The sequence below is a fragment of the Corythoichthys intestinalis genome, chromosome 1, assembly GCF_030265065.1.
Source record: "Corythoichthys intestinalis isolate RoL2023-P3 chromosome 1, ASM3026506v1, whole genome shotgun sequence".
Classification (NCBI taxonomy): domain Eukaryota; kingdom Metazoa; phylum Chordata; class Actinopteri; order Syngnathiformes; family Syngnathidae; genus Corythoichthys; species Corythoichthys intestinalis.
In genome coordinates this window covers 49,379,951-49,403,408 of record NC_080395.1, presented here as the reverse complement: position 1 = coordinate 49,403,408, position 23,458 = coordinate 49,379,951, and the positions used below count along the sequence as shown (strand labels likewise).

At 39.5% G+C, this 23,458-nt stretch overlaps 2 protein-coding genes across 3 annotated transcripts in view; one reads left to right on the top strand and one right to left on the bottom strand.

Annotated features, from left to right (window-relative positions):
- Positions 1–6,262: 6,262 nt before the first annotated feature.
- gldn (gliomedin) lies at positions 6,263–11,478 on the top strand. Its single transcript, XM_057828786.1, has 10 exons — positions 6,263–7,106; positions 7,187–7,238; positions 7,319–7,336; positions 7,412–7,510; positions 7,851–7,952; positions 8,022–8,138; positions 8,662–8,745; positions 8,821–8,946; positions 9,020–9,170; positions 9,273–11,478. Exons 1-10 carry the CDS (start codon positions 6,531–6,533, stop codon positions 9,736–9,738), a joined length of 1,791 nt encoding a protein of 596 aa, XP_057684769.1. The 5' UTR covers positions 6,263–6,530; the 3' UTR covers positions 9,739–11,478.
- Positions 10,684–23,458, bottom strand: part of dmxl2 (Dmx-like 2) — a 101,430-nt gene continuing 88,655 nt past the window's right edge. Inside the window, exons 45-58 of one of the 2 annotated variants that reach the window (XM_057828585.1) lie at positions 23,316–23,401; positions 23,026–23,227; positions 22,488–22,605; positions 18,948–19,013; positions 18,241–18,327; positions 16,438–16,559; positions 16,217–16,355; positions 14,898–14,958; positions 14,640–14,767; positions 14,497–14,574; positions 13,312–13,403; positions 13,176–13,228; positions 12,868–13,085; positions 10,684–12,805 (exon numbers count right to left, since the gene is read on the bottom strand). In XM_057828585.1, the coding sequence (XP_057684568.1) occupies positions 12,596–12,805; positions 12,868–13,085; positions 13,176–13,228; positions 13,312–13,403; positions 14,497–14,574; positions 14,640–14,767; positions 14,898–14,958; positions 16,217–16,355; positions 16,438–16,559; positions 18,241–18,327; positions 18,948–19,013; positions 22,488–22,605; positions 23,026–23,227; positions 23,316–23,401 (1,660 nt within the window). In that variant the 3' untranslated portion in view covers positions 10,684–12,595. The remainder of the gene's footprint in view (positions 12,806–12,867; positions 13,086–13,175; positions 13,229–13,311; positions 13,404–14,496; positions 14,575–14,639; positions 14,768–14,897; positions 14,959–16,216; positions 16,356–16,437; positions 16,560–18,240; positions 18,328–18,947; positions 19,014–22,487; positions 22,606–23,025; positions 23,228–23,315; positions 23,402–23,458) is intronic. The other variant, XM_057828665.1, reaches the window with a different exon arrangement.

Sequence of the window (23,458 nt, the reverse complement as noted above, 5' to 3'; positions counted from 1 at the left end):
TTCACAACATATCCAAGCTCCCACTTTTCAAATCCTGAATAAAAACGCAGCTGTTCAATCTTTATTACCCTCCTTGATTCTTAGCTCTGTTCTGTCTCAACCTCTTAATTTTCCATGACTTGTATTCTGCTTTTAATTTGTGTTTGTTAATTTTTAGTGTGTTGTACAGTGTCCTTGAGTGTTTTGAAGGGAGCTTGAAATAAAATGAATGATTACATTATTATAAAATTCAAGACATATACAGTGGGGCAAATAAGTATTTAGTCAACTACTAATTGTGCAAGTTCTACCACTTGAAAATATTAGAGAGGCCTGTAATTGTCAACATGGGTAAACATCAACCATGAGAGACAGAATGTGGAAATAAAAACAGAAAATCTCATTGCTTGATTTTTAAAGAATTTATTTGCAAATCATGGTGGAAAATAAGTATTTCGTCAATACCAAAAGGTTATCTCAGTACTTTGTTATGTACCCTTTGTTGGCAATAACGGAGGCCAAACGTTTTCTGTAACTCTTCACAAGCTTTTCACACACTGTTGCTGGTATTTTGGCCCATTGCTCCATGCAGATCTCCTCTAGAGCAGTGATGTTTTGGTGCTGTCGTTGGGCAACACGGACTTTTAACTCCGTCCACAGATTTTCTATGGGGTTGAGATCTGGAGTTTGGCTAGGCCACTCCAGGACCTTGAAATGCTTCTTACGAAGCCACTTCTTTGTTGCCCTGGCTGTGTGTTTGGAACATTGTCATGCTGAAACACCCAGCCACGTCTCATCTTCAATGCCCTTGCTGATGGAAGGAGATTTTCACTCAAAATCTCTCGATACATGGCCCTATTCATTCTTTCCTTTACTCAGATCAGTCGTCCTGGTCCCTTTGCAGAAAAACAGCCCCAAAGCATGATGTTTCCACTCCCATGCTTCACAGTGGGTATGGTGTTCTTCGGATGCAATTCAGTATTATTTCTCCTCCAAACACAAGAACCTGTGTTTCTACCAAGAAGTTCTATTTTGGTTTCATCTGACCATAACACATTCTCCCAGTCCTCTTCTGGATCATCCAAATGCTATCTAGCGAACCCCAGACGGGCCTGGACGTGTACTTTCTTCAGCAGGGGGACACGTCTGGCAGTGCAGGATGTGAGTCCCTGGCGGTGCATTGTGTTACTGATAGTAGCCTTTGTTACTGTGGTCCCAGCTCTCTGTAGGTCAGTGGTGTCAAACCGATTCCAAAAAGGGCCGCAGTGGGTTCTGGTCTTTGTTCCAACAGATCCAGCACAGACAGTTCAACCAATGAGGTTTCTGCTAAAATCAGCAGCACCTGACTGCAATCAACTGATTACGCTTGTAAAACACCAGATTGGTGAAAAGGTATTCATCTTGTTTGGTTGGAATGAAATCCAGCACCCACTGCGGCCCTTTGAGGACCGGTTTGACACCTGTGCTCTAGGTCATTCACCAGGTCCCCCCGTGTGGTTCTTTTTTCGTTTTTTTCCCCCCACATTCTGTTTCTCATAGTTGAGGTTTACCCATGTTGACAATTACAGGCCACTCTAATCTTTTCAAGTAAGAGAACCTGCACAATTGGTGGTTGACTAAATACTTATTTGCCCCACTGTATAGTTTGAAAAGTGTCATTTTACTTTGCAAGTTAAAAGTAAATGAGAGGATTAAGCGATTTGTGGACAAAGCAATCCTTAATTTACATTTGCTGCCATTGATGGTGCTAGACGTTTAATCCAATTTTGACGTGGATAAGATAAAAAATGGATTGGAGCGCTGGAGTCTAGCGCTGTCAATAACACTAATACATGAGAATTCACGATTGGCACTCCCAGTTTAAACTAATTGGATGTCTGTTGGCGTCAATGATATGTAATAAGTTAAATACTATAAAAAATAATAAATAAAATCTACTTTAGAATGTTCCTTGGGGCTGAAACCAGAGTGTATTTCTCTTTTTATTCATTTTAATTTCACTAATTTACTTTTATTGACATTGTATTAATTCAGAAATTTATTTACAGTATGATGTATATTGTAGTGACCATTGACCCTGAAAGGGTTCAAATGGAAACATGATGTTATACTGACTGAGTATTTAGTTATAACAGAGCTGAACAATGTAATTACCGTATTTTTCGGACTACAAGTCACAATTTTTTTCATAGTTTGGCTGGGGGTGCGACTTATACTCTGGAGCGACTTATGTGTGAAATTATTAACACATTATTATATCATTTCACATGTTATTGGTGTTTGGTGTTTTGGAGTGACACTGATGATTTGGTAAACTTGTCCGCATGTTCTTTATGCTTTAGTTATCTGACTAACTCTTAATAGCTATGTTACGTTAACATACCGGTCACGTTTGCATTTCGTTGTTCATGCATCATGTATCATTATCATACTGTACACTTATTCAGCATGTTGTTCTCCATTGTATTTTTATTTTAAATTGCCTTTCAAGATGACATACTGTATCTGTTCTAATTGTTGGATTTTATTTAGAAAATTTCCCCCCAACATGCGACTTATATATGTTTTTTCCTCTTCGTTGGGCATTTCATGGCTGGTGCGACTTATACTCAGGTGCGATTTATAGTCCGAAAAATACGGTAAACACTTTCCCATTGTTGCTGATGTTGATAGACGTACTAAATAGTACAGCTACAGTAATTATTTGTCTAGTTAAAACTGTATTAAACACGTTCCCATTGTTGATGTTGATAGACATACTGTTTAGTAGATAATTATTTGTTTGTCTTAAACTACTGTAATTTTCGCACTATAAGGCGCACCTGATTATAAGCCGCCACCCACCAAATGTGACAGGAAAACGGCATTTGTTCACAGATAAACCGCACTGGACTATCAGCCGCAGCTGTCCTCACTGTATTATGGGATATTTACACCAAAAGATAATAACCGGTAACACTTCATTAGATAGCGGCATCATACGACGGTCAGAAGACCAAATGAACCACCATGAAGATTTGAACCAATTGTTTGCAAAGCTTCATTGCTTCAAGAAGCTTCATTTGGCCATCACTGCTCCCTTGGGGGAGACAAATCTTTTATGCCACCTGCTGTCAACACTGTTGGTGTCCAACATGCCTCCTAGCATGCATTGCAGCGCAACAGATGTAAATAACAATCAAAATACGTTCTTAAATGTTCTGTACTAAATATTTTTCAATTACTGTTTCTGTTGTTTAATTAATTGCTAGTTATGGTATTTGATAACACTTTATTTGACAGTGGCGCCATAAGACTGTCATTAGACGATTAGACATAATTATGACATGACACTGTCATGAGCATTAACAAATGCTTATAACAGTTATCATTTAGTTTTATTCGGCAAATTATCTCACTTTGAATGGATTTAAAAGATCCAAGCTGGACATAAATTGAGTTGGTAACATAATTTGCTGGATGACACTTAATGACATCTGTCATAAGCATTCAGTAATGCCCATGAAAGTCTCATGTCATAACTATGACGGTGTTATGACAGTTTTATGACGCCGCAGTCAAATAAAGTGTTACTAAATACCATAAAAAGCAATTATTGAAACTGGAACAGTAAATGCAGAAATAATTAGCACAGAACATGAATTTTGATTGTTACTTACATCTGTAGTGCTGCAATGCATGTTAGGAGGCATGTGCTGCCAATTAACCCAAATAAATCAACAAATAAGCCACACTGGGCTATAAGCCGCAGGATTCAAAATGAACGAAAAAAGTAGCGGCTTATAGTCCGGAAATTACGGTATATTGATAACTAAGTTTAAACTTTATTTTTTTATTTGTGCCCCATCAAATATGTAACTTAAGCCTCATTTAAAAAAATGAGAAAATACTGTAACATAAATTTTAGCATGGTAGCTCAAAAATTTTACTGAGCCAACTAGCTCAGTACTTGTCGACTATAATAATTTCCTTTTTCCTTTTAAACTACAAATGAACAAAAAAAAAGCGTAATATACAACTAAAAAGTGCAGTGTATTTTAACTTCTAGTCTTTAATAACACTATTTTGAAAAGTCAAACGCTCATTTTTGACTGAGTTTGAGAGATGTGAGTTTGCTGTTAGAACCGTCTTAAGCCGGAAAACCACCATTTTTGATTGAATTGATTTAAAAGTGGACTTTAGAGTTGATGAATAATACAGTGGCGATGAATGAACTGCATGACTAACAATAAAAGACATCAATTCTAGCTGCAGACTTTGCTACAAGTCGGTTACTGACACCACAACCCCACATTTCCCCCCGCAGCACTCGTCCTTGTCACATCCTCACAGCTTCCATCCACCAACTGTGACAATGACCTGTTTCCATTGCTTCAATTTGGGCCGTAAAAGTGACATTTCTGCGGGAAAATGACAGGTCTGCCAAAGTCGCTGGAGGCCTTGAGTGCATCTTCGACAGTGGAAGAGTGGCGACTTCCTGTTGCATACAGAGAATACAGACAGTAACAGTAATTCAAGTCTTCAACCAAGGGCGTAGGTTTGCATAGGGACGGTAGGAACATAACACTACGGACTTTTCAGGATGCTCAAATTGTCCCCAACTTTGAAGCAACCTTATTTGCATTACTAGTATATTATGAGTTCAGTTGTATAGATGATTTAGATTGTCTTCCCAAATGTTGTAATGATAGAATTGACCCTACCATTATTAAGTGAACTAATTTGTATATATTCAGACTTACATTGACCCGTTTTGACTTGCTGAATGTGCCGGTCCATTTTTCTCCCCCTCAAAAGCACATTTGATTGGCTGATGACTTGACCCCCGCCATACACATACACACACGCACACCACACAGCCCCGACAAATTAATGTCAACAACATGCCACCTCCTCCGCCCTCTTCGAACAGGAGGGATATTCGAAGTTTTATTCGGCCAGCAACAGCGACTGTAAGTAATGTAAAAAGATGTCAATGTTGCGGAGGTAGGAAACACACCACTAACTTTGCTACAGAAAGTCCGACCTGCATCAGAGTTAGTGTAACATTAAATAGGATGAACTTGCTAAGCTGCAAAACTGGAGTAGGAAGCTGCTTAGAGGGAAGTGTCCTCCCTTATGTGTTTTCTACTGTTAACATATTAAACTTTGAGAAATGTAGTGAATTATGCTGGAAACTATAGAACCAGAAAAATATGAGCAAGAAGCTAATTAGAGGGAGAGGTCCTAGTCTGTGTTTCACAGGAGTGCTGCATAACCTCATATGTTGCTCACACAACATAATTAACTATACACGCGACTACACAACATAAAGTACACAACATAATCATAATTAACTATGTATATTAAAAACTTTTTTTTGGGGGGGGGGGGGGGGGGGTTGTGCCGCGAGCCACCCTCACTAGCGTTGTTATCGACTGGTCGATCGGGATCGACATACTGTAATGAGCACCCCTGATTGAGCCCATCAATTAATTAGTTTCATAATCGTGAGAAATGTAGCCGTTTACCACCGTTCACCCAATCTATAAACATGCAGTCATAATGTCCCTACCAATGCTGAGTTGAAACCTACGCCCTTGTCCTCAACCCATATTCGTTTCACCCTTTTAGGGACAATAGTTAGTACAGTGGTCATCTATTTAAAAGTTATCATTGGTCTATTGTCGTCAATGGCAGTCAAAGGGTTAAGCTATGTGAGGTCACGAGATTTATAAATCAAAGAACTAAATAAATAAAATTCCCAAAGAAAAATACACACTAGTCACACATAGTTGAATTTATGTCTTTCTTCTTCTTTTTCTCAGTTTACAACAATGTTTTAATTAATTTTTCAGGAAAAAAAAAAAAAAAAACTTAAAAAAAAATATTTATATAGTTTTTATTACTCATGGCTTTTATCTAATTTGCCTTCTTTTAAATTATTATTATTATTATTATTATTATGAATAACTGTTTAAACCCCCACAAAAGAAATCCTTCATTTATTAGTTTATTTTATAAGAAATGACATACAGTATATATTCCCATGGCAAAATACGTGCGGAAGAAAAATATCACATTTGCATGAAAGAGTTTCAAAACAATTCTGTTGAATCACTTTGCAAAGTCTTGAAATAAGTATACAATATCATTTATTACAGTGCAAAACAGACATAAATGACAAGTTTGTCTCTTAGCATGTATTATGCACGAGTTCTTTAACTTGTATGTGTGTGTATGGGCGCGTGCGTGTGTGTGTGTCTGCCCACGGCGATGCTCTAGAATGGACTGTGCTGAATATAAATCAGGTGACTGAACAGGCGGGGGTTTCTTCCCGGACAAGCCCAGAAGATTGTGTCATGCCCACTCCTACATGACTGCTTGGCATGTACGCACATCCCCAGCAACAAAACACGGTTTCTACCAGCCAGTCTTCACATCGTCTCTACTGACTCACTAGCTGGACGCTCTTGAGTGGGCTCATTTCATTTCATTTGTGTAAGGAAGGACTATTTTCTGGTGGAATTCACTGCGGTGACCTCAAATATTCCTGACCTAGAATCTGACTGATGCTGAGGTGTATGGGTGAGTCCAAGAAAAAAACAAGTGAGGTGGTAACCATGTGGATCCCCACCCCGAGCATGACTCGTCCTCAGCGGCTGCTGCTTTACGGGTCGTGCGTGGTGGCCTTATTAAACTCTCTGGGTGTCCTGGTGCTTCTGCTTCGGCAGAATCAACAGCATGTCCTTCTGGAGCGGACGGAGGCCAGGCTGACCGAAGTGGAGGGGAGCTCGGTGGTGGAGTTCCTCCGTGAGGTGCCCAGGGAACCCAGGAATGGTGAACCTCAGTATCAATACTCCAGAAACAAGAGAAGCGATGCACTGGAGGAGAGTGCGCCAGTAGTGACGGGGAAGAGGGTGCCAGGGACGGATGAGGAGCACAAGATGGAGCAAGTGCTAGAGAAGGAGCTTTACAGTGGGGGAGGTGTGGAGAGCAGTCAGCAGGAGGTCAGCCAAGAAGTCAATGTTGAGACTGACATGAAGCCCAAGCTGAATCGCAAGCACAAGCACCGACATAACCAGCTTTACCGCAAGGAGTACGTGCACGATGACATGATGATGATGCTCACTTACTCCATGGTGCCGGTAAGATGATAGATGGATGAATTTCAGTGATTGATTGCACAATTTTAAATAAAGTTAGTTTTCTTCTTTTTTTTCCTCAGATAAAATTGTTGATCGACATTTGTAACAGCACCAAAGGAATCTGCATAGCAGGTAAAGTCCGACACATGCTTTGTATTCACCTTCATATTGTCACATCGTGTTGTCTAACATTGCAAAATGGTCTGTTGCAGGCCCCCCAGGACCACCTGGTATGTGGCATTCATGTCAAGTAAGCGTGTCCTGTGATTTTGCATACCTTAATTCTGGTTCTTGCGTTTCCCTAGGTTTGCCCGGTGTGGATGGCATGCCAGGCACAAACGGGACAGACGGCGCTCCTGGACTGAACGGGCTTCCTGGAGCTGACGGCAAACGAGGAAAAAGAGGTTTTTAGGATGTTATACCAATTAAAAAGGTTTGCGTGTCAGCTGAGAAAGTTCTTTTTGCAAAAACAGTATCATTAGAAAATCACTGATACAACAAACATAAAAAGGATCATGACTCGAAATACAGCATTGCAGACAACCCCCAACATTGACTGAAAACAATTACCGTAGTTTCCAGGCTATAAAGCGGGCCTAATTGTATGTTGCACTGCCAAATGTCACAAATTTTTTTTTGGAGTGTGATTTTTTTAATGTATGAGTGACTTTTTTTTCATGCTTTTGTGGTTTGTGCTTAGGCCAAAGTGGGTTGTTTGCATGACCACAGTTTTGTTGCATACAGGACCTGCAGGTGAAAAAGGCGAGCCAGGTGAAAGGGGAGAACAAGGAGAACCGGGCCCCCCGGGAGAAGACCCACAATCATCCAATGATGTTATCATCGAGGGTGAGTCACAAAAAGTTGTTGTTCCTCCAGTACACATAATCTCTGAGGACTAACTTTTTTTGGTTGAAGGTCCTCCTGGTCCCCCTGGACCACCTGGACCTGTGGGACCCCCTGGACCTCCAGGACCTCAAGGGCCCCCAAGGACAAGGCACCACAGAGCTAACCTGCAGGCTGCACAGACCATGGGTGAGGAGATGTAGATAGATTATTTGGATATTGGATAGATTCAGAATTAGATTTCCTTTATTGTCATTGCACACGAGGGAACACTGTAGAAAGAGGATTAATAGAAGGTAGACCTAGCTTTTACCAGGTCTACCTCTATCTCTACAAATCCTATGTGATGCCATGCCGCTCTCTATATGCATCTTGTCGTCATTGCGGTAGTTTACAAACCTGAATTTCACAGACAAGCTGCTCGAGACCTTCCTTAAACTCTACCTGTTTAAAAATTTAGTTGACCAATATTTCCGTCATTGGCCGTAAACATCTGGTTCCCAATAGATTGATATTAATGCCCATAGCATGAGTTTATGGGCCACTCCATTCTAACTGGAAAAAAAAGGTGAAAAACAGATGGGATGATATATTTTCGGTCTGACCGTGGTCACATCAAACCGCTGGATGATGTCTGGAGAGTCATATAGTTTGCTTTTTTCTCCATTCTTCTTCATTTTAAATAATGGACTGCCTGCACTCTCCCTTACAGAGCCACTATATTCAATCCCAAATGATGAGACTTCATTTGTGAGGCCAACCGGGAGGCTACACGAGAAGGGAGCAAAGCAAAACGGTGTGTTCAAAGACAACATAAAATGTTTTCCAATGCAGTGCTTATTTTGCAATGTGTTTTGCCTTTTTCCCTCAGAATGCCTGATAAAATCTCTGATCAACCCCAGAAATGTGACAAAGATGGAGAGCACATTTGGCACATGGATGAAAGACACGGCTGTGCTTAATGAGGAGCGTGTATGGGTTGCTGAACACTTTTCGGGTACGCTGGACTTTAAGATCACATGACAGACCAGATATGATTTGAAAGAGGAACATGATCTCTTTACTCACAGGTCGTGTTCTGAGGGAGTATCAGAGCATTGCCTCTTTCCAACACAACAGTTGTGACACAGTCAATGTGAGAAAGTTCTATCAAGGCTGCGGTCACACAGTGCACAATGGCTCCTTCTACTATCAGATCGCCGGCACGTCCAGCATTGCAAAGTAAGCACTGACACACGAAGGGACAACACTGGCTTACTAGTAGTAGTCACACTGCTAAATGTGGCGAGAAAGGCAAAACTGAAATGTTGTGTTTCATGACAGATTTGATTTGGACACCAAGAAGCTTCACACACTCACTATCGATCACGCTCTTTATCACAACTTGGACTATCTGCTGCAAAATTCAAAGACTTACTTCAAGCTGGCGGCGGACGAGAATGGTCTGTGGCTGATCTTTGCCTCCAACGTTGACGAGAGCATTGTGGTTGCCCAACTTGACCAGAAGACATTTTCCATCACCTCTCATATCAACACGACATACCCACGAACCAAAGCCGGCAACGCCTTCATCGCATGCGGGGTTCTGTACGTCACAGACACTAAGGACGCCAGGGTCACCTTTGCGTTTGACCTGCTAAAGGGCAAACCGGTTAATGTAACCTTTGACCTCAGGCCTCCAGGTGGGGTGCTGGCTATGCTCTCCTACAGCCCGAAGGACAGACATCTGTATGTGTGGGACAACAACTACGTCAAGCTGTATGTTGTCCACTTCATCTCTGATGAGTGACGACGTCGAGGCCAGAACAGAGCTGATAAGCAGACTGGATTTTTAAAATCCTTTTGAAAGCAAAGAATCACTGAAGCAAATATTCCTGTTCAATCGGATGGTGGCTTGATCTTTTTAAAATCCTGTATACGGTGTATGAAAAGTAGAACTACAGGGATGCCTTGAGATACAACTTTTGAAATACGAGCCAGTTTGGCCAATTCTTTGACTTGCAAGATTAAATGTGTGCTGTCTGTGAACTCAATTCACTTAACCACAAGCAGCTCTCTTCAAATACTGTTGTGAACAATTCTTCAAAAGGGGGCTTCCATTCCCGGGGTATTTCGCAATGAAATGACCAAAAGAATTACACATTGCGATTTCAAAATTACTGCCTGACATTGCCGAAATCAGTTAAGCAAATGGCGGTTTTAGAATGCTTACAAAACGGGCATTTGAACAGAAATGCTAATTCAAAACGTTTTTAAATAGTATAACATTACTCATTTGGAACAAATAATCATTATCCATCGCGAAAAATATTACTGCAATTAATGCAGTCCCTGACAGTAGGCCCTGGATGTAAAACTATCTGGATAAGTGTAAAATACTTCTGGTGGCCAATTATGTTACAAAAAAAAAAAAAAAAAAAAAAAGGCAGGAAATGCGATCTCAAGGCATCACTACAGCACACTGAGTACTTTCAGTTATTCAAATATAAAGTACGAGCCAGCATTTAATCTTTCAGAAATTATTTTGGTACATTTGTTAATTGAACCACTCAATACACATGTATTTGAAAGAATTGTTAATGATGAAACTATGTATAATGTGGCAAACTATATTGAGTATACTTTTTAGGAATAAAACCTTTTTTTTTTTTTTGGTGAACCCATAGATAGACCTACTAGCTACTGTTTTTTAATGTATGTCATTACGTGGTACTTGAGGAAACCAAGTAATTTTTGAGGTGGCATCTGGTGTAAACCGGATTGAGTGCTGTATTTACTATACATATATCCCATCAATGCTAGGAATGTGATGTTACTAACATTTATTCACAATTTATATCAAACAAAAATAATTTATATCAACTTTTTAAATCTGTGATGAGGTATTTGCATGATTTTCTCTAAATGTATCTGATGTCTTTATATTCTGTACATACAGTAGGTGTTGACATTTGTAATGAAGTCAACATAAAGCAGGTTTTGTAAGGATTAAAACAAGAAGGAAATAACAGCGCCAAATCACCGGATGAAATAAAAATAATTTATTCACTTTACAAAGGTAAATCTCACACCATGACCTGTTCTTTCCTTCTGGCATCGGTGCCTTTGCGAGCACCTGCCCATGATACGAGTTTGTGTTGCCGTGCATGCACACACACTTATACACACACATTAACACACACACACACCAGTAGGGCCACTGGTTGAACACATACAATACACAGAGTGGGCAGAAAGAGGGTAGAGGGACGGGGGACACAAAATCTGTTTAATAAATAAATACCTACATACGTACACCTAACAAAAGTCACAACTTAATCAGCTGATATGATACAAACCAAAAATAAAGAAATGCTTTAATGTTTATACAAGCTGCTGGGATATTTCTTATTTATATAGCGATATTTATATCATTTATATATTAAAACTATTTGAAACATTTGACTACTAGGCCAAATAAAGCCTGACATTCATTTGTATTTACCGGTTTCTTCTTTAATAATCTATTTGAAATAAATCCTTTTAATGTCTCCATAATTTGAGTGCAAATATCTATTTTTATGGATGAACAGTAAAAACAACTGGCGAGGTAACACAAACTTACGTACAATAGACTTGTGTTGCACGTCTCCCTGTCAGATACAGTAAAACCCCTTACATTCCTAAATTAAAGGCATTAAGTTAAACATTTCAACACAGGATTTGTCAAACCTACGAACACATAAATAAATAATAAAATTTCATTCAATGAATAAAACCCGAAATCATCAGTCAACATCATCTTGTGCAAAAAAAAAAAAAATATATATAAGGGAACCTTTTGTGTTTGCGCTGTGATCGATTGATGGCGGAGCAGACAGATGGAAACACTGAAACCACAGTCACGAGAGTAAAACACATCATCTCCCCAACGAACGGGAATGTTCTAGCAGTGAATTTGCCACACAAACAGGCATTTGAGGGCAGGTGGGCGAGCACACACACTCACAGGCCTGAAATAGGACAAGTCAGTGTCTGTGACAAGGGAGGGGGTGGGGGGTGATCATCACTACAGGAACAATGCAGCAGCAACTCTCCCATCGGGGCTGAGAAAAGCCAGGCATAAAAGATGGAGGAGTGGAGACAAAATTAAAAAAAGAAAAAGGTCCAACAAGTTGATTCACACTTTGGATACCACTGACTTAATAACAAACCACAGTGCTGGTTACAGTAGATGCTAAGAGAGTTCAGCTGTGGGCACAAAATGACGACAGTTACACACTTTTTTAAAAGTTTTTGCCAGAGTACTTTTACAGAGCACTATCAAGAGACCTGTGATTGCACCGCGTAACGAGAACAGGACATGCATAGCTTCCCTATGGACACGCTCTAAGAGTAGAGAATCTTCAATAAAATGACAAGAAATCTAGCTTTAAAATCAAGTATGTTACCTTATGCTTGAAACTTTTGCTTTTAGCCTTTGGGAAAACACATATTTGCAGCTGCGTTTGTCACTCGAAAGTGAACTTACGAACACACAAAGACGCCGGAAGTGCGGCAATCTTCTGACCCCCTTCGTTCATCACTATTAATGCCTAGTGAGTGTTACATAAGCATTTGTGATTTTTTTTTTCCCCTTCTCATTTTTAGACCTTCAAAAGTAGGAGTTACAAGACGTCGACCAAGCCGCTGGGGATATTGTAGCGGTCGGGGAGGACCCTCATCTTGAGGGTGCCGTCTGCCCCGCAAGTGAAGATGCGGTTACCGGGACGTGTTTCCACCTGCATGACGCCGGCTCCAATGTTGCGGAAGATGGACTGCTTGGCGTGCTCGCTGCCAAAAGAGTGCATGAGACCGTGGCCGGCGAGCTTCCACACCTGGAGAAACAAGTTTTAGGGCTTGCACAAAATGTATGTATTTTCTACATGTAATGTGTCACCTTCATGTTGCCCTCTGCGGAGCCGGTGACAAAGAAGTCTTCGAAGGCATCCAGTGCCAGTGCCTTGATGGCAGAGTCATGGGCTTGGAAAGTGTGGAGCAGTTGCCTCTGGCGGATGTCAAAGACGCACACAAACCCCTTTCTTCCTCCAGTGATCAGTAGTTGCTGTTTAGGAGCATACTGCAGTACTGTTGCCCCGTTTTCATGACATGGGAAGGCTGAAAGGTCCAAAATATAAATGTCATCAAAAAAAAAAAAAAAAAAAAAAAAAAAAAAAACAGATGTTCTGAGCTGTTTGGCTTTCTTACCATGAACCATGGTATTGCTGGGAGATATCAGGGTGTCCCACAGACACACGTTTCTGTGGTAACAAGATTAATTTGTCACCTTGTACCAAAAAGGGGGGTGGGGGATGTGGTGCTAAAACAAAAAATTGTCGCTGACCTGTTATCATTGGACTGTCCAGCCGTAGCGATGAGACTCGAAGATGTGATGAACGCAAAATCTCCACAAGTCTTTGTGTGGCACTGCCAACTCTGCCAAGATTAAACAAAATAAAATCCATTTTGACAGTGAGGCTGACAGTGAATGATCACGTTTCAGTGTCATTGACGTCAAATGATTATTTACTGCTCATGGTAGTCAATGAGGTCAGTGTCTGTTTCTTAAACTAAAAATAAGACATGAAACTGGTCATTAAAAAAAAAAAAATGCATAAATAATGTAATATGGTAGCATACAAACTAAATTCTAGTGTTGCGTCTTGAGTTAAAACCATTTTACCCAAACTGTATGTACAATCTAGTGAAATAAAGAAATTAAATAACAATTAAATAAATCTAGTATTCAGGAGTTTCCTTCACCCTAAAGCAACCACAGTAAATAGCACAGTTGTAGTCAGTATATTATTGATGATCATCAACAGAATCCGACACCATCAGGATTTTTAAATTTACATTACAACTAAAGGAACACTCAGAGAACAGATCCCTGCCTAGGCAGCCAAATTCAAAGAATTGCTATATTTGGTAGAATAGGCACACTCATGAAATATCAAACAAGTTAGTGTTAATTCCTTTTCTTACATCTGTGATCTCATCACCCCAAAATGTAATCACCTTTTCTGTTTCATATTGGAAACATCCTGCAAGTTTGGTAATAATCGCGTCATTTGTTCTTGAGTTATCACAAAATTTCTTTTCCGATCTGTGACCACACTACCGCAAAATACAATAAGGTCTATGGCTTTATACTATAAGCATATCCAGCAAATGTAATAATGACCCCTTTCTTCATACTTTTGTTGTAGTTTAGTTTTATCTTCAACACAAACATAAATGCAATGTGGACTTCTGAGCTCATTACCACCAAATTTAATCACCTCTTTCTTTTCATACTACAAATATATCCTGCAAGTTTGATAACAATCCCTTCATTCATTCTTGAGTTATCGTCAACAAAATCATACAAACAGACGGAACCGAATACATAACCTCCAATGTGTAGGTTTTACTTACTGGTGGAAGTAAACAGCTGACATTATTTTATACAGCTAACCTAACCAAACCCACAGAGTTTGAGCAATAAGGACTGGGTTAAAACAATGGGGCAAATGGTAGTTGAACTCACCAGGTAAGGTTTGGGATTTGAGGAGGTCTGGTTGACTTGCCACAAACTGAGAAATCCCTCTCCGTCAGCGACGCCGCACTACAGCAATGGGAGCAACCTCATCAGATAGACAAAACAAAGACAATGACAATGCGCATGTGTACCTTGTTGCCCTGGGAGTTGAAATACAGTCGAGTGACGCGAGCGTTGCCTGCTTGTCTGAAGCAGATGAGCTGCTGAGGTCTGTTCCATTCAAACATCCTAACACTGCCATCCTGAGCCCCTGTCATATCTGCCACAAACACACAAATATTACATGCTGAAATACAGTGCTCTTGGGAATGCATGAATATGTACTTCGGATATGGAAAGTCAACACACCCCTGTTTAAATGCTAGGTTTAAAAAAAGAAGGATACTTACAATACTGATATATAGGGTGGGATGTCATCCTCTTGACATTATTAAGATTCCTTTTCATGATCTGAAAAAGACGTGGAGGTTGAAACAATTATCAGAGAAACTAATTTCCCATCTTGCAATGTGCATCATTTAGCTGCCATTTATCAACATGGTGGGAACAAGGAGAACCCGGGCTGCATGTAAGCATGACGCAAAGTTGCACCTTGGGTAAACGGCTGTGAGAGCAGCCGCTATCTATGTTTCTGGGTCCATCTTAGCCATACAAATACACTCGCTCTCTGTATCAGCAGCCTCCATAGACTCAGCAGGACAGCTGTTTAGGCGGCACAGCTCAGTCTTGCTCGACATAGATAAACAGTGAAATTACAAACTTCACAGAAAATGTGCAATGGCCATAGACTAGTTGACTTCAAATACTGTAATTTAACCTTTTATAGGAAACTCATTTTAAATACGAAAAAAAAAAAAAAAAAAAAAACCTTATAAAATTAACTAAAGTTATTGGGGGCCATAAACAGTGCATCTCTTTTTATTCGTATTAATTTTACTAATCTTACTTTAATTGATACTTTATTAATTTATTATGTATTCAAAAAACATATGAAATGAATAATACAAAAAAAAAATAAATAAATAAAAAGCCCATAAAGACTAATACAATTAATAAAAAATAATACAGTATAATTATAATTGAGAACTGGCGTCCAAATATGTGGACATCACATTTGGGTCATGTAGGTCACACTTGTATAACTAATGTTATTATTGTGGCTTACATTTCCCAAAATATGATGCCCACATATGTACATTTTATTATAAACCCCCAAAACTAGTCCCTTGCCCTATAAAGGGTAATGAGTTAAAAGCAAAACTGTGGTATTGGTTTCCCCTGGTGGCTGTTACCAAGAACTACATACATTCTAGGTTTCAGACTTCGATTGAACATACGGTTGCCACCTTTCAGAAATGGGGAAGTAAGGGACGCCCTCCTCGCGCCCAAAGCCATACATGCGACAAAAACATAAGGGACATCCCCAAAATTCTTAAAATGCATAGAAATGTATCTATTTATATACTAGTATATTCTGCATTTGTTCAATACAGAACGCAACTTTTAAATTCCCAATTCGAAACAAATCCTTATTTCAAAGGACAGGTGGCAAGCCTAACTGTGTGTAACTAATGTGTGAGCCGGCTTTCTCCCGCAGTCCCAAAATACATGCATGAGTATAATTAAGACTCCTTCTAAATTGCCGGAAATGGGAACGTGAGTGTGGATAGCTTTAGAAGATAGTGTGTTTGTATGGATGGGCCTGTACCACGCTGGCTCCCATGCTGGTCTGCCCACTGCCTAGCCACGGCATGGATGCAGAGACGGGCATCTGTGGTGGTGCAAAGGGACCAGAGCTGGCCTGGGCAATGTTGGTATGAGATGATTTGTAGTCAATGTCATCAGAGCTGAAGAAATAAACAAAGCACAATTTTTAGAATTAAAACTTTCAAATATGTAATCTTGAGGAAATGGGAGGCTCAATCCGACCTGCGTGACTCCTTATCAAAGTCCTCTCCAATCCAGGTGTAGGGTTGAACAGCCACCAGCGTAGATACATCCACTTCCTGGACATCATGGGTGGAGGCCAGCACTATTTCATTTGAGTTAGCCTAGCAAAGGATGTGGGCAGGTTGAAAAAGATCCACACAAGTAAGGGTATCTTCATATTTTTAAGGTAAAGTCAAAGAAGGGGGGGCAGTTTCAGTTATTAGAATGAATTTACTTTCAGCCATTTTATCCAAAAGGAAACACCTTATTCGTTATACTTTTAAAGCATTGTTTTACCTTTAGAGTTTGACAAGATCTTATACAGTATACAGTAGGGTCTAGCGATGGAAATTGATAGGATTTTTTTCGATTCTGATTCATTTTTGATGTTGCTTAACGATTTGATTCTTTATCGCTTCTCTTATCGATTCTAATTTGGGGAAAAAGAAACACAAACATTTTGATTGGCATGTAGTTTGTTTAATCAGAAGTTACAACCTTACAAACTCACAACGTCAAAGAGGCCCAAAGCCTCGATGTTAACTGTGGCAATATGTAACTGTTGCAAATAGACAAGAATGTGTAACATTTTACTGAAACATTTTTCTAAAAGAAATTTTTTTAAAAATCCTCCTTTTTAAACGGACATATGAGCTGATAGAACTCAAAAATAATAATAAAAAAAGATAAATACTGTCAAATACAACAGAACAGTGCATAGTGCAAATGTGCAAAGTTGACAATTCTTTTGCAGAAAAATAAGCATGTCTGCTTTTTCAGTCTCAGGCAGTGAAGAACACCCTCTCAGTCGGGGTGGAGAAAACCTGCACGCACAAAATGTGTTCAGCTAGTCCAGACAGCAGGGGCAGAGTATCTGTTTTGGTGTCCCAAATATTACCAAGTTTATAATTAGGTTGGTGTAGTTACATAAGGACGGTTGGATCTCATACAATATAAGAGGAATTTTCGCAAAATCCTTGGTTAACTTGGATTTGTTAACTTCCTAGACATAGTTGGGGTATTCTATGGAAAGGCCTTTTGATACTGAGTAGAATAAAAGTGGTTTGGGACCAATGGGACCATCCTATCTCGAATTTCAGGTGACAATATGCTGATTAGCTGTCGTCGTCAGGTGCATTTCGGGAAGTAATTTCCACATCCACTTCCGTTAGTCGTAGCAACACAAAAATACCACCATCGGATGCGGAGGTATCTACTTTTGTGTGAAATCAGTAGTCAGATTGGCCCTACGACCCACCAAATTCAAATTATTCCGAAAAAAACTGATTGGGGGACTACCGACCGACATGAGTATTAAAATTGCAAATAAAATCGTTTAGGATTATTTTAGATGCATATATGTTTTATTTTTCTTACAGAGTATTCGACGAGGAATACGATAGACCCATTAATAGACTTCTTGGGAAAAATCACAATTTCTTTAAGTAGTCTCATGAATAATGACATAGCCTGTGAAAATCAACACACCATCACTCGGACACGGTTATCCAGATAATACTACAAGAGAAATCACTTTTTGAATAATTACACAACATAACTTGCTGTATTATGCGTGTGTAACATGCATCAATTACATTAAGCAACTGTGACATAATTTGCCCTACTCGGAATCTATGAGAGATTCGTCAGATAAACTGCCAAACAATTCCATGGAATTGAAACCCACGGAACCGGTTTTCTATGAACCAGTTCTCGATTCTATCCCTAGTAGGGTCAACACACGATATTTGTTAAATTGCTAAGTTACGATACACTAACTTGTTGGCAAATCTCACATTTTACCTTGTTAATAGCAAATGCCATAATTATGTCCGACTCCTTGTGAATGATTTTTGCTTTGCCTCCAGGATAGCCCAAATCTGCCTCCACCTGAACACAACAGGAAAGCAAAGTGGATTAAGTAGTGAGCCTTTACAACTCTTTAAACACTAACTGTTAGTTCATTCAGAAACAGAATGGCATAACCGACAGTGTCTTTCATCAGAATGTATTTTAACCACAAATCATGTGAGAACAGCATTAGAAAAGCAGAGGTTACAAGAAATTAGTAATTTGAGAAAGATGTGAGAAAAGGAACACAAAGTGAAAATTGACTGTTTCAAGTCAAACAGAGGTAACAGCTAGCATGCAAGTTAGGGAACCATATTCATAATGCCATTTGGTTTAGAAGTAAGCTTTAATGTTGTTGCTATTGAAAGAGTGAGAAACATAAGGACATCCATCTGTTATTGGTTTGGATGTAAGGTTCCGGCAGTGAAAAGAATAAACATCCCTGTGGGGGTTAAAGATAGCCTCGACTAGATTTGTATGCTTGAATAACTGTGGGAGTAGTCACTATAGAGCCAAGCTGCAGAGGGGACATTACCACAACCAGCAGTCCATTATTAAATATATGCAGTATTTTTGAAAATGTCGCTCTTTCAGGCTTAGCTGTGTAGGGACAACCACAAACAGTCAGAGGGACAGACAGAGGCGGCCTGTAATACTACCTTGTTGAGAGCGCTAGCTCCAGCTATGCAGTTTGGCCTTACACGGTCCATATGGTTGTCTACAGACTACACACCACACAAAGGCACAGAACACACCAACACAACACAGCACGGCACAACACAACATGCACACACGGAAAAATAAAACATGGAATGAAAAATGAAAATCAAAAAAAGGCTGGCAGGATTTTAGATGTATAAAATGTAGTGTCAATGTAATCTGTGATGCGACCACCTTATCGGCATGCAAAGGATGTTAACTGTGGAACATTTATCTGTCTTTCTACTTTGGTAACCACACCTTAATGAGCCTTTCCAGACATCACAAACATTACTTAACTGTCTTGTACTTGAAGATGTCTTAGAAGTCAAAGCAACGATAATGACAATATCAACAGATAAATGCTCAGGGCCTGATTTACTAAACGTTTGCACGTGCAACAATGGGCACAAATTGGAAAATGTGATGCTGATCTACAAGCTGTGAGCACAATGAGGACATGCATTCACTTGGGATTAAATAAATCTGGCATAACATAGCCCTTTTGCGCTACCTGGCTTCCTCAAAATTTATCAGCGTCATTGATTATTTTCTATAACTCAGTGATATGTTTTTTTTTTTCTACTGTCACTTCAAACTTAATTCTGTTCCCCCAAATGTTTCATTGTAAGTATCACACAAAACCATCTGTTGGTAAACGTTTGGAGCAAGTGATAACCCAAAAACCTTGCAGGCAATTTGCTGAGTGTAAACTGATCACTCAAAGTAAGGTAACAGATTGTCCAACATGATGCTTCATAAACCCTTATTACATATGTATTAGCTAACACAGCACTAGAAAGCAAGACATGATCATCAATTGTGGACGTAATGTCAGAGCCAGAATTGCTGAAAAAAGTGGGTGTTTCCTGATGCATTGCTTTTGGTGGAATAAGTGAAATCATTAAAAAAAAAAAAAAAAAAAAAAAAAAAAACAGATTTGAGTGCCAAATAAAATTTCCACATGTAAAATTGCACATGTGCATTCATTTTCATTTTTTGGCATGGTGACCAATAGGGCTTTTAAATTATAACGTATTACATTGTAATTCTTGAGCACTGCAAATTTCTCTATTCATACAAAATAATGTAAATAGGGGTCAGGATGACCCTGACTGTACTAGATTAAAAAATATTCAGTCTCCCATGCTTCTTGAAATAAATTTAATTGGTGTCAACCTTTCTCTTCATTGCCGTAATGACAGGATTAGATTTTCCTTCCAACTGGTGTCACTTTGGAATTAAGTTTCAATCAAGTTATCTGTTGCTAAATCACTTTGGCTAACTTCTTTGCAAACACTGCTCAAAACTGTCATGGGCCTGTTTTTGAACTAAACAAGCATGAGTGTGCCTGTACCACAGGCTGAATGCTGTGTGCACATCCCCACTACTGGCAACTGTATCTCGCAACTTACAGGCAACACAGACACCGTAAGTCAATATGCTGTGTGCCAAGTACTGTCTACTCATAACTTAGAGGCTCATAACTTGGAGGCAATACAGGCACCAATAAGTCCACAATTAATTAATCAGCTGTGATTAAAAAAAAAAAAAAAAAAGTTTTCCGAGGATCAATAGATACTGGCCCATGCTACATGGCTGCAAAGTTTCAAGACAATCGGTTAATGAATAACAGAGGAGTAGGATTTCAAAGTTTCTTTAAAGTTAGTGTCCACGAGAACAACAATATGCCTGACTAGCAATCTGACAGGCCCCACAAACATTTGACGTAAGTGTGAACTAGCGGCTGCAAAATAGATTCCCAAGGGCTGCAATTAGCCCCTGTGCTGCAAGTGCTAGACTCCAACCGTAAACAGGATGTGAAACTACTGAAGATGCAGAATTAGACTAGCATTAGCGATGTTTAATGCTGCTGTCTAAAACATTTGACTCTTTTCTTCTTTATAATTGTAGCAATCTAGTTAATAAAATTTCGTAATTTTCAGACTGTATGTGACACTGGCTTCTTATGTAACATCTCTGCATGAGTAACATCTCTGTAGGTAAATATCCCATCTTAACACTTGGACATGTACTGCTCATCCTAAGGTGTGGCTTACAAGTTTTTTTGGATGAAATTTCAGTGATGCGGCATATATTAAAATTTTCTCTATAGTTTTGTGTAAATATTTCTCTGTAATGAAAATACAGTACTTTTAAGTTACCGTATTTTCCGCACTATAAGGCACATCGGAGTATGAAGTGCACTTTCAATAAATGGCCTATTAAAAAAAAAATGTTTTCAAATATAGGGCATACTGCATTATAAGCAGCAGTAGTAGTAGGGGTTGTCTTATACATCCACTAGATCAGTGGTCTCCAACCCGGTCCTCAAAGGCCCGCTGTGGGTGCAGGATTTCATTCCACCCAGACAAATGACAACACTTTTTCATCAAGCAGTCAGGTGCTGCTTGTTTTAGCAGAAACCTCATTGGTTCAACTATCTGTGTTGGATTGGCAAGAACAATACCACGACGGGCCTTTGAGGACCAGGTTGGAGACCACTGCACTAGATGGTGGTGCGCTAAAAAGAATGTCATACCATGATTAACCAATATTGATCCATATACAAGGCGCATAGGATTATAAGGCACACTGTCTGCATTGAGAAAATTAAAGGCTTTTAGTGCGGAAAATATGGTAACAATATTTTTCCCTCATTTGAGTTGACACCTTATTGCGATGCAGGTGTGTGTTGTCGCAACCATCATAAGAACTGTTGTCTTCAGCTTTATGGCCCCTCAGGATTTTGGGTGGCTAATGGGTCACTGATGCAAAAATTGGTTGGAGTGCCTAGTGGATGCCTCTCTGGTAAATTGTTCTAGGACAGGGGTGGGCAAACCGGTCCTTGAGGGCCACAGTAGGTCCTGGTGTTTGTTCAAACCGATCCAGCATAGTTTAACCAATGAAGTTTCAGCAGAAACAAGAAGCACCTGCCTGAAATCAACTGATTGCATTTGTAAAACACCAGATTGGTGAAAAGGTGTTCTCTTAATGGATTGAACAAAAACCCGCACCCACTGCGGCCCGTTGTGGAATAGTTTGCCCACCCCTGTTCTAGGAACACCCCAAAGCTACTTCTCTTGCTTGAAAGAAAAAAAAGGCAATTTTTTTCCTAACAAAGTAAGTAGCATGTCACGATACCCTTTTTTGGTTCACGATACTGACTGGAATGTGTGGTATTGGCCGATGCCAATACTGTTACGATACCATGTTTTTTAAATAAAGCATATTCACTTGACTGGACAGTAATTGCTATCATGGCTTGCTCAGACACCTCTTAACTCAATGTCTGCCATTAATGACTCAAGACGTCCAACTCATTTGAAGCGATAGGTTGACAGCAAATGAACGTTTGTTCATAGTGGTAAACTAGTTTCACTCACAATTCACAAATGTCTTAGTACACACTGATACAGATGACGCCATTTTAGTGCCATATCCGTAACGATACTAGTATAACACTAATAGCAAGAACAAAACACATTGCAAAAGCTGACCTCACTCTGCTTCCTTTTCTTGGTAAAGATATAACGGATTAAGGTCTCCTGAAGGACTTCTTGTTTGACAAGAAAGTGCCACAATCGCCGGGCTGGAAAGGACTGGTGATTCTTTGTCCTGAAAGATGAGAAAATTTAAATATGTCAGAATTCAAAATTTCTTAGAGATTCTCTCATTATCCCCCCATGCTGCATAATAGAAATGGGTTTTGGGAGCTTAAGAGAGCTAAAAATTACTGTAGTACATTTTTCATATTCCTTGTTTACAAACCAAAATTACCAAATACATACTGTATCATCAATGCCCTTAATCCATTTATTTTATTCAATTACTTTACAGTTGTTTTCTTACAAATGAAGATTGTTTGAAAAAGCCTCTCCTTCTGAGAATCCCCCTCTGCAATAAAAGAGTATATAAATGAAATGCTGTTATTTAAGTTCCAGTACAGCCTTGACATGTCCTGTATTAATGTTCCAAGTCTGTCTTGTGGTCAATGTGTGTGACAACATGATTGATTTACTGTACAGTAAGTCTTACTTGAAAGGAGTGTTGTCTGGCTCCAGCATGGCCTTGTGACGCAGTATGGCGGGACCGCCTCCAGCGCTAAGGTCAGTAGGGTAAGTGTTAATGTAGTTAGGGGGCGGACCATCAAATTTATTCATCGTCTCCAGTAAAATATGTTCCCAGTTCTCCAAGGTCTTCAACACAGCATTTGTAAAAGGTGAAGTGACTGGCAGGTCTGTTGCATAAACAGCAAAAAAATAGTTTTAATTCATTTAGATTAATATGCGGCGGTTAATTGCAGAGTAACCTGTGCGTATTTGTACCTGCAAAGTCAAGGCCAGTGATAGGGAGGAAGTTCTTAATGCTGTGATGAAACAGTTTCACCATGGCTAAGCGGATCAGAGCCCAGCTATAATACAGTCAACATGGAGATTTGTTCAAATGAAATGAGTCTCCCACTTATGGT

Coding starts and splice junctions, on each gene's coding strand:
- gldn (XM_057828786.1), top strand. CDS start 6,531: ATGCTGAGGTGTATGGGTGAGTCCAAGAAAAAAACAAGTGAGGTGGTA. Junction 7,511..7,850: donor CGGCAAACGAGGAAAAAGAG/GTTTTTAGGATG, acceptor TGTTGCATACAG/GACCTGCAGGTGAAAAAGGC. Junction 8,746..8,820: donor GAAGGGAGCAAAGCAAAACG/GTGTGTTCAAAG, acceptor TTTTTCCCTCAG/AATGCCTGATAAAATCTCTG.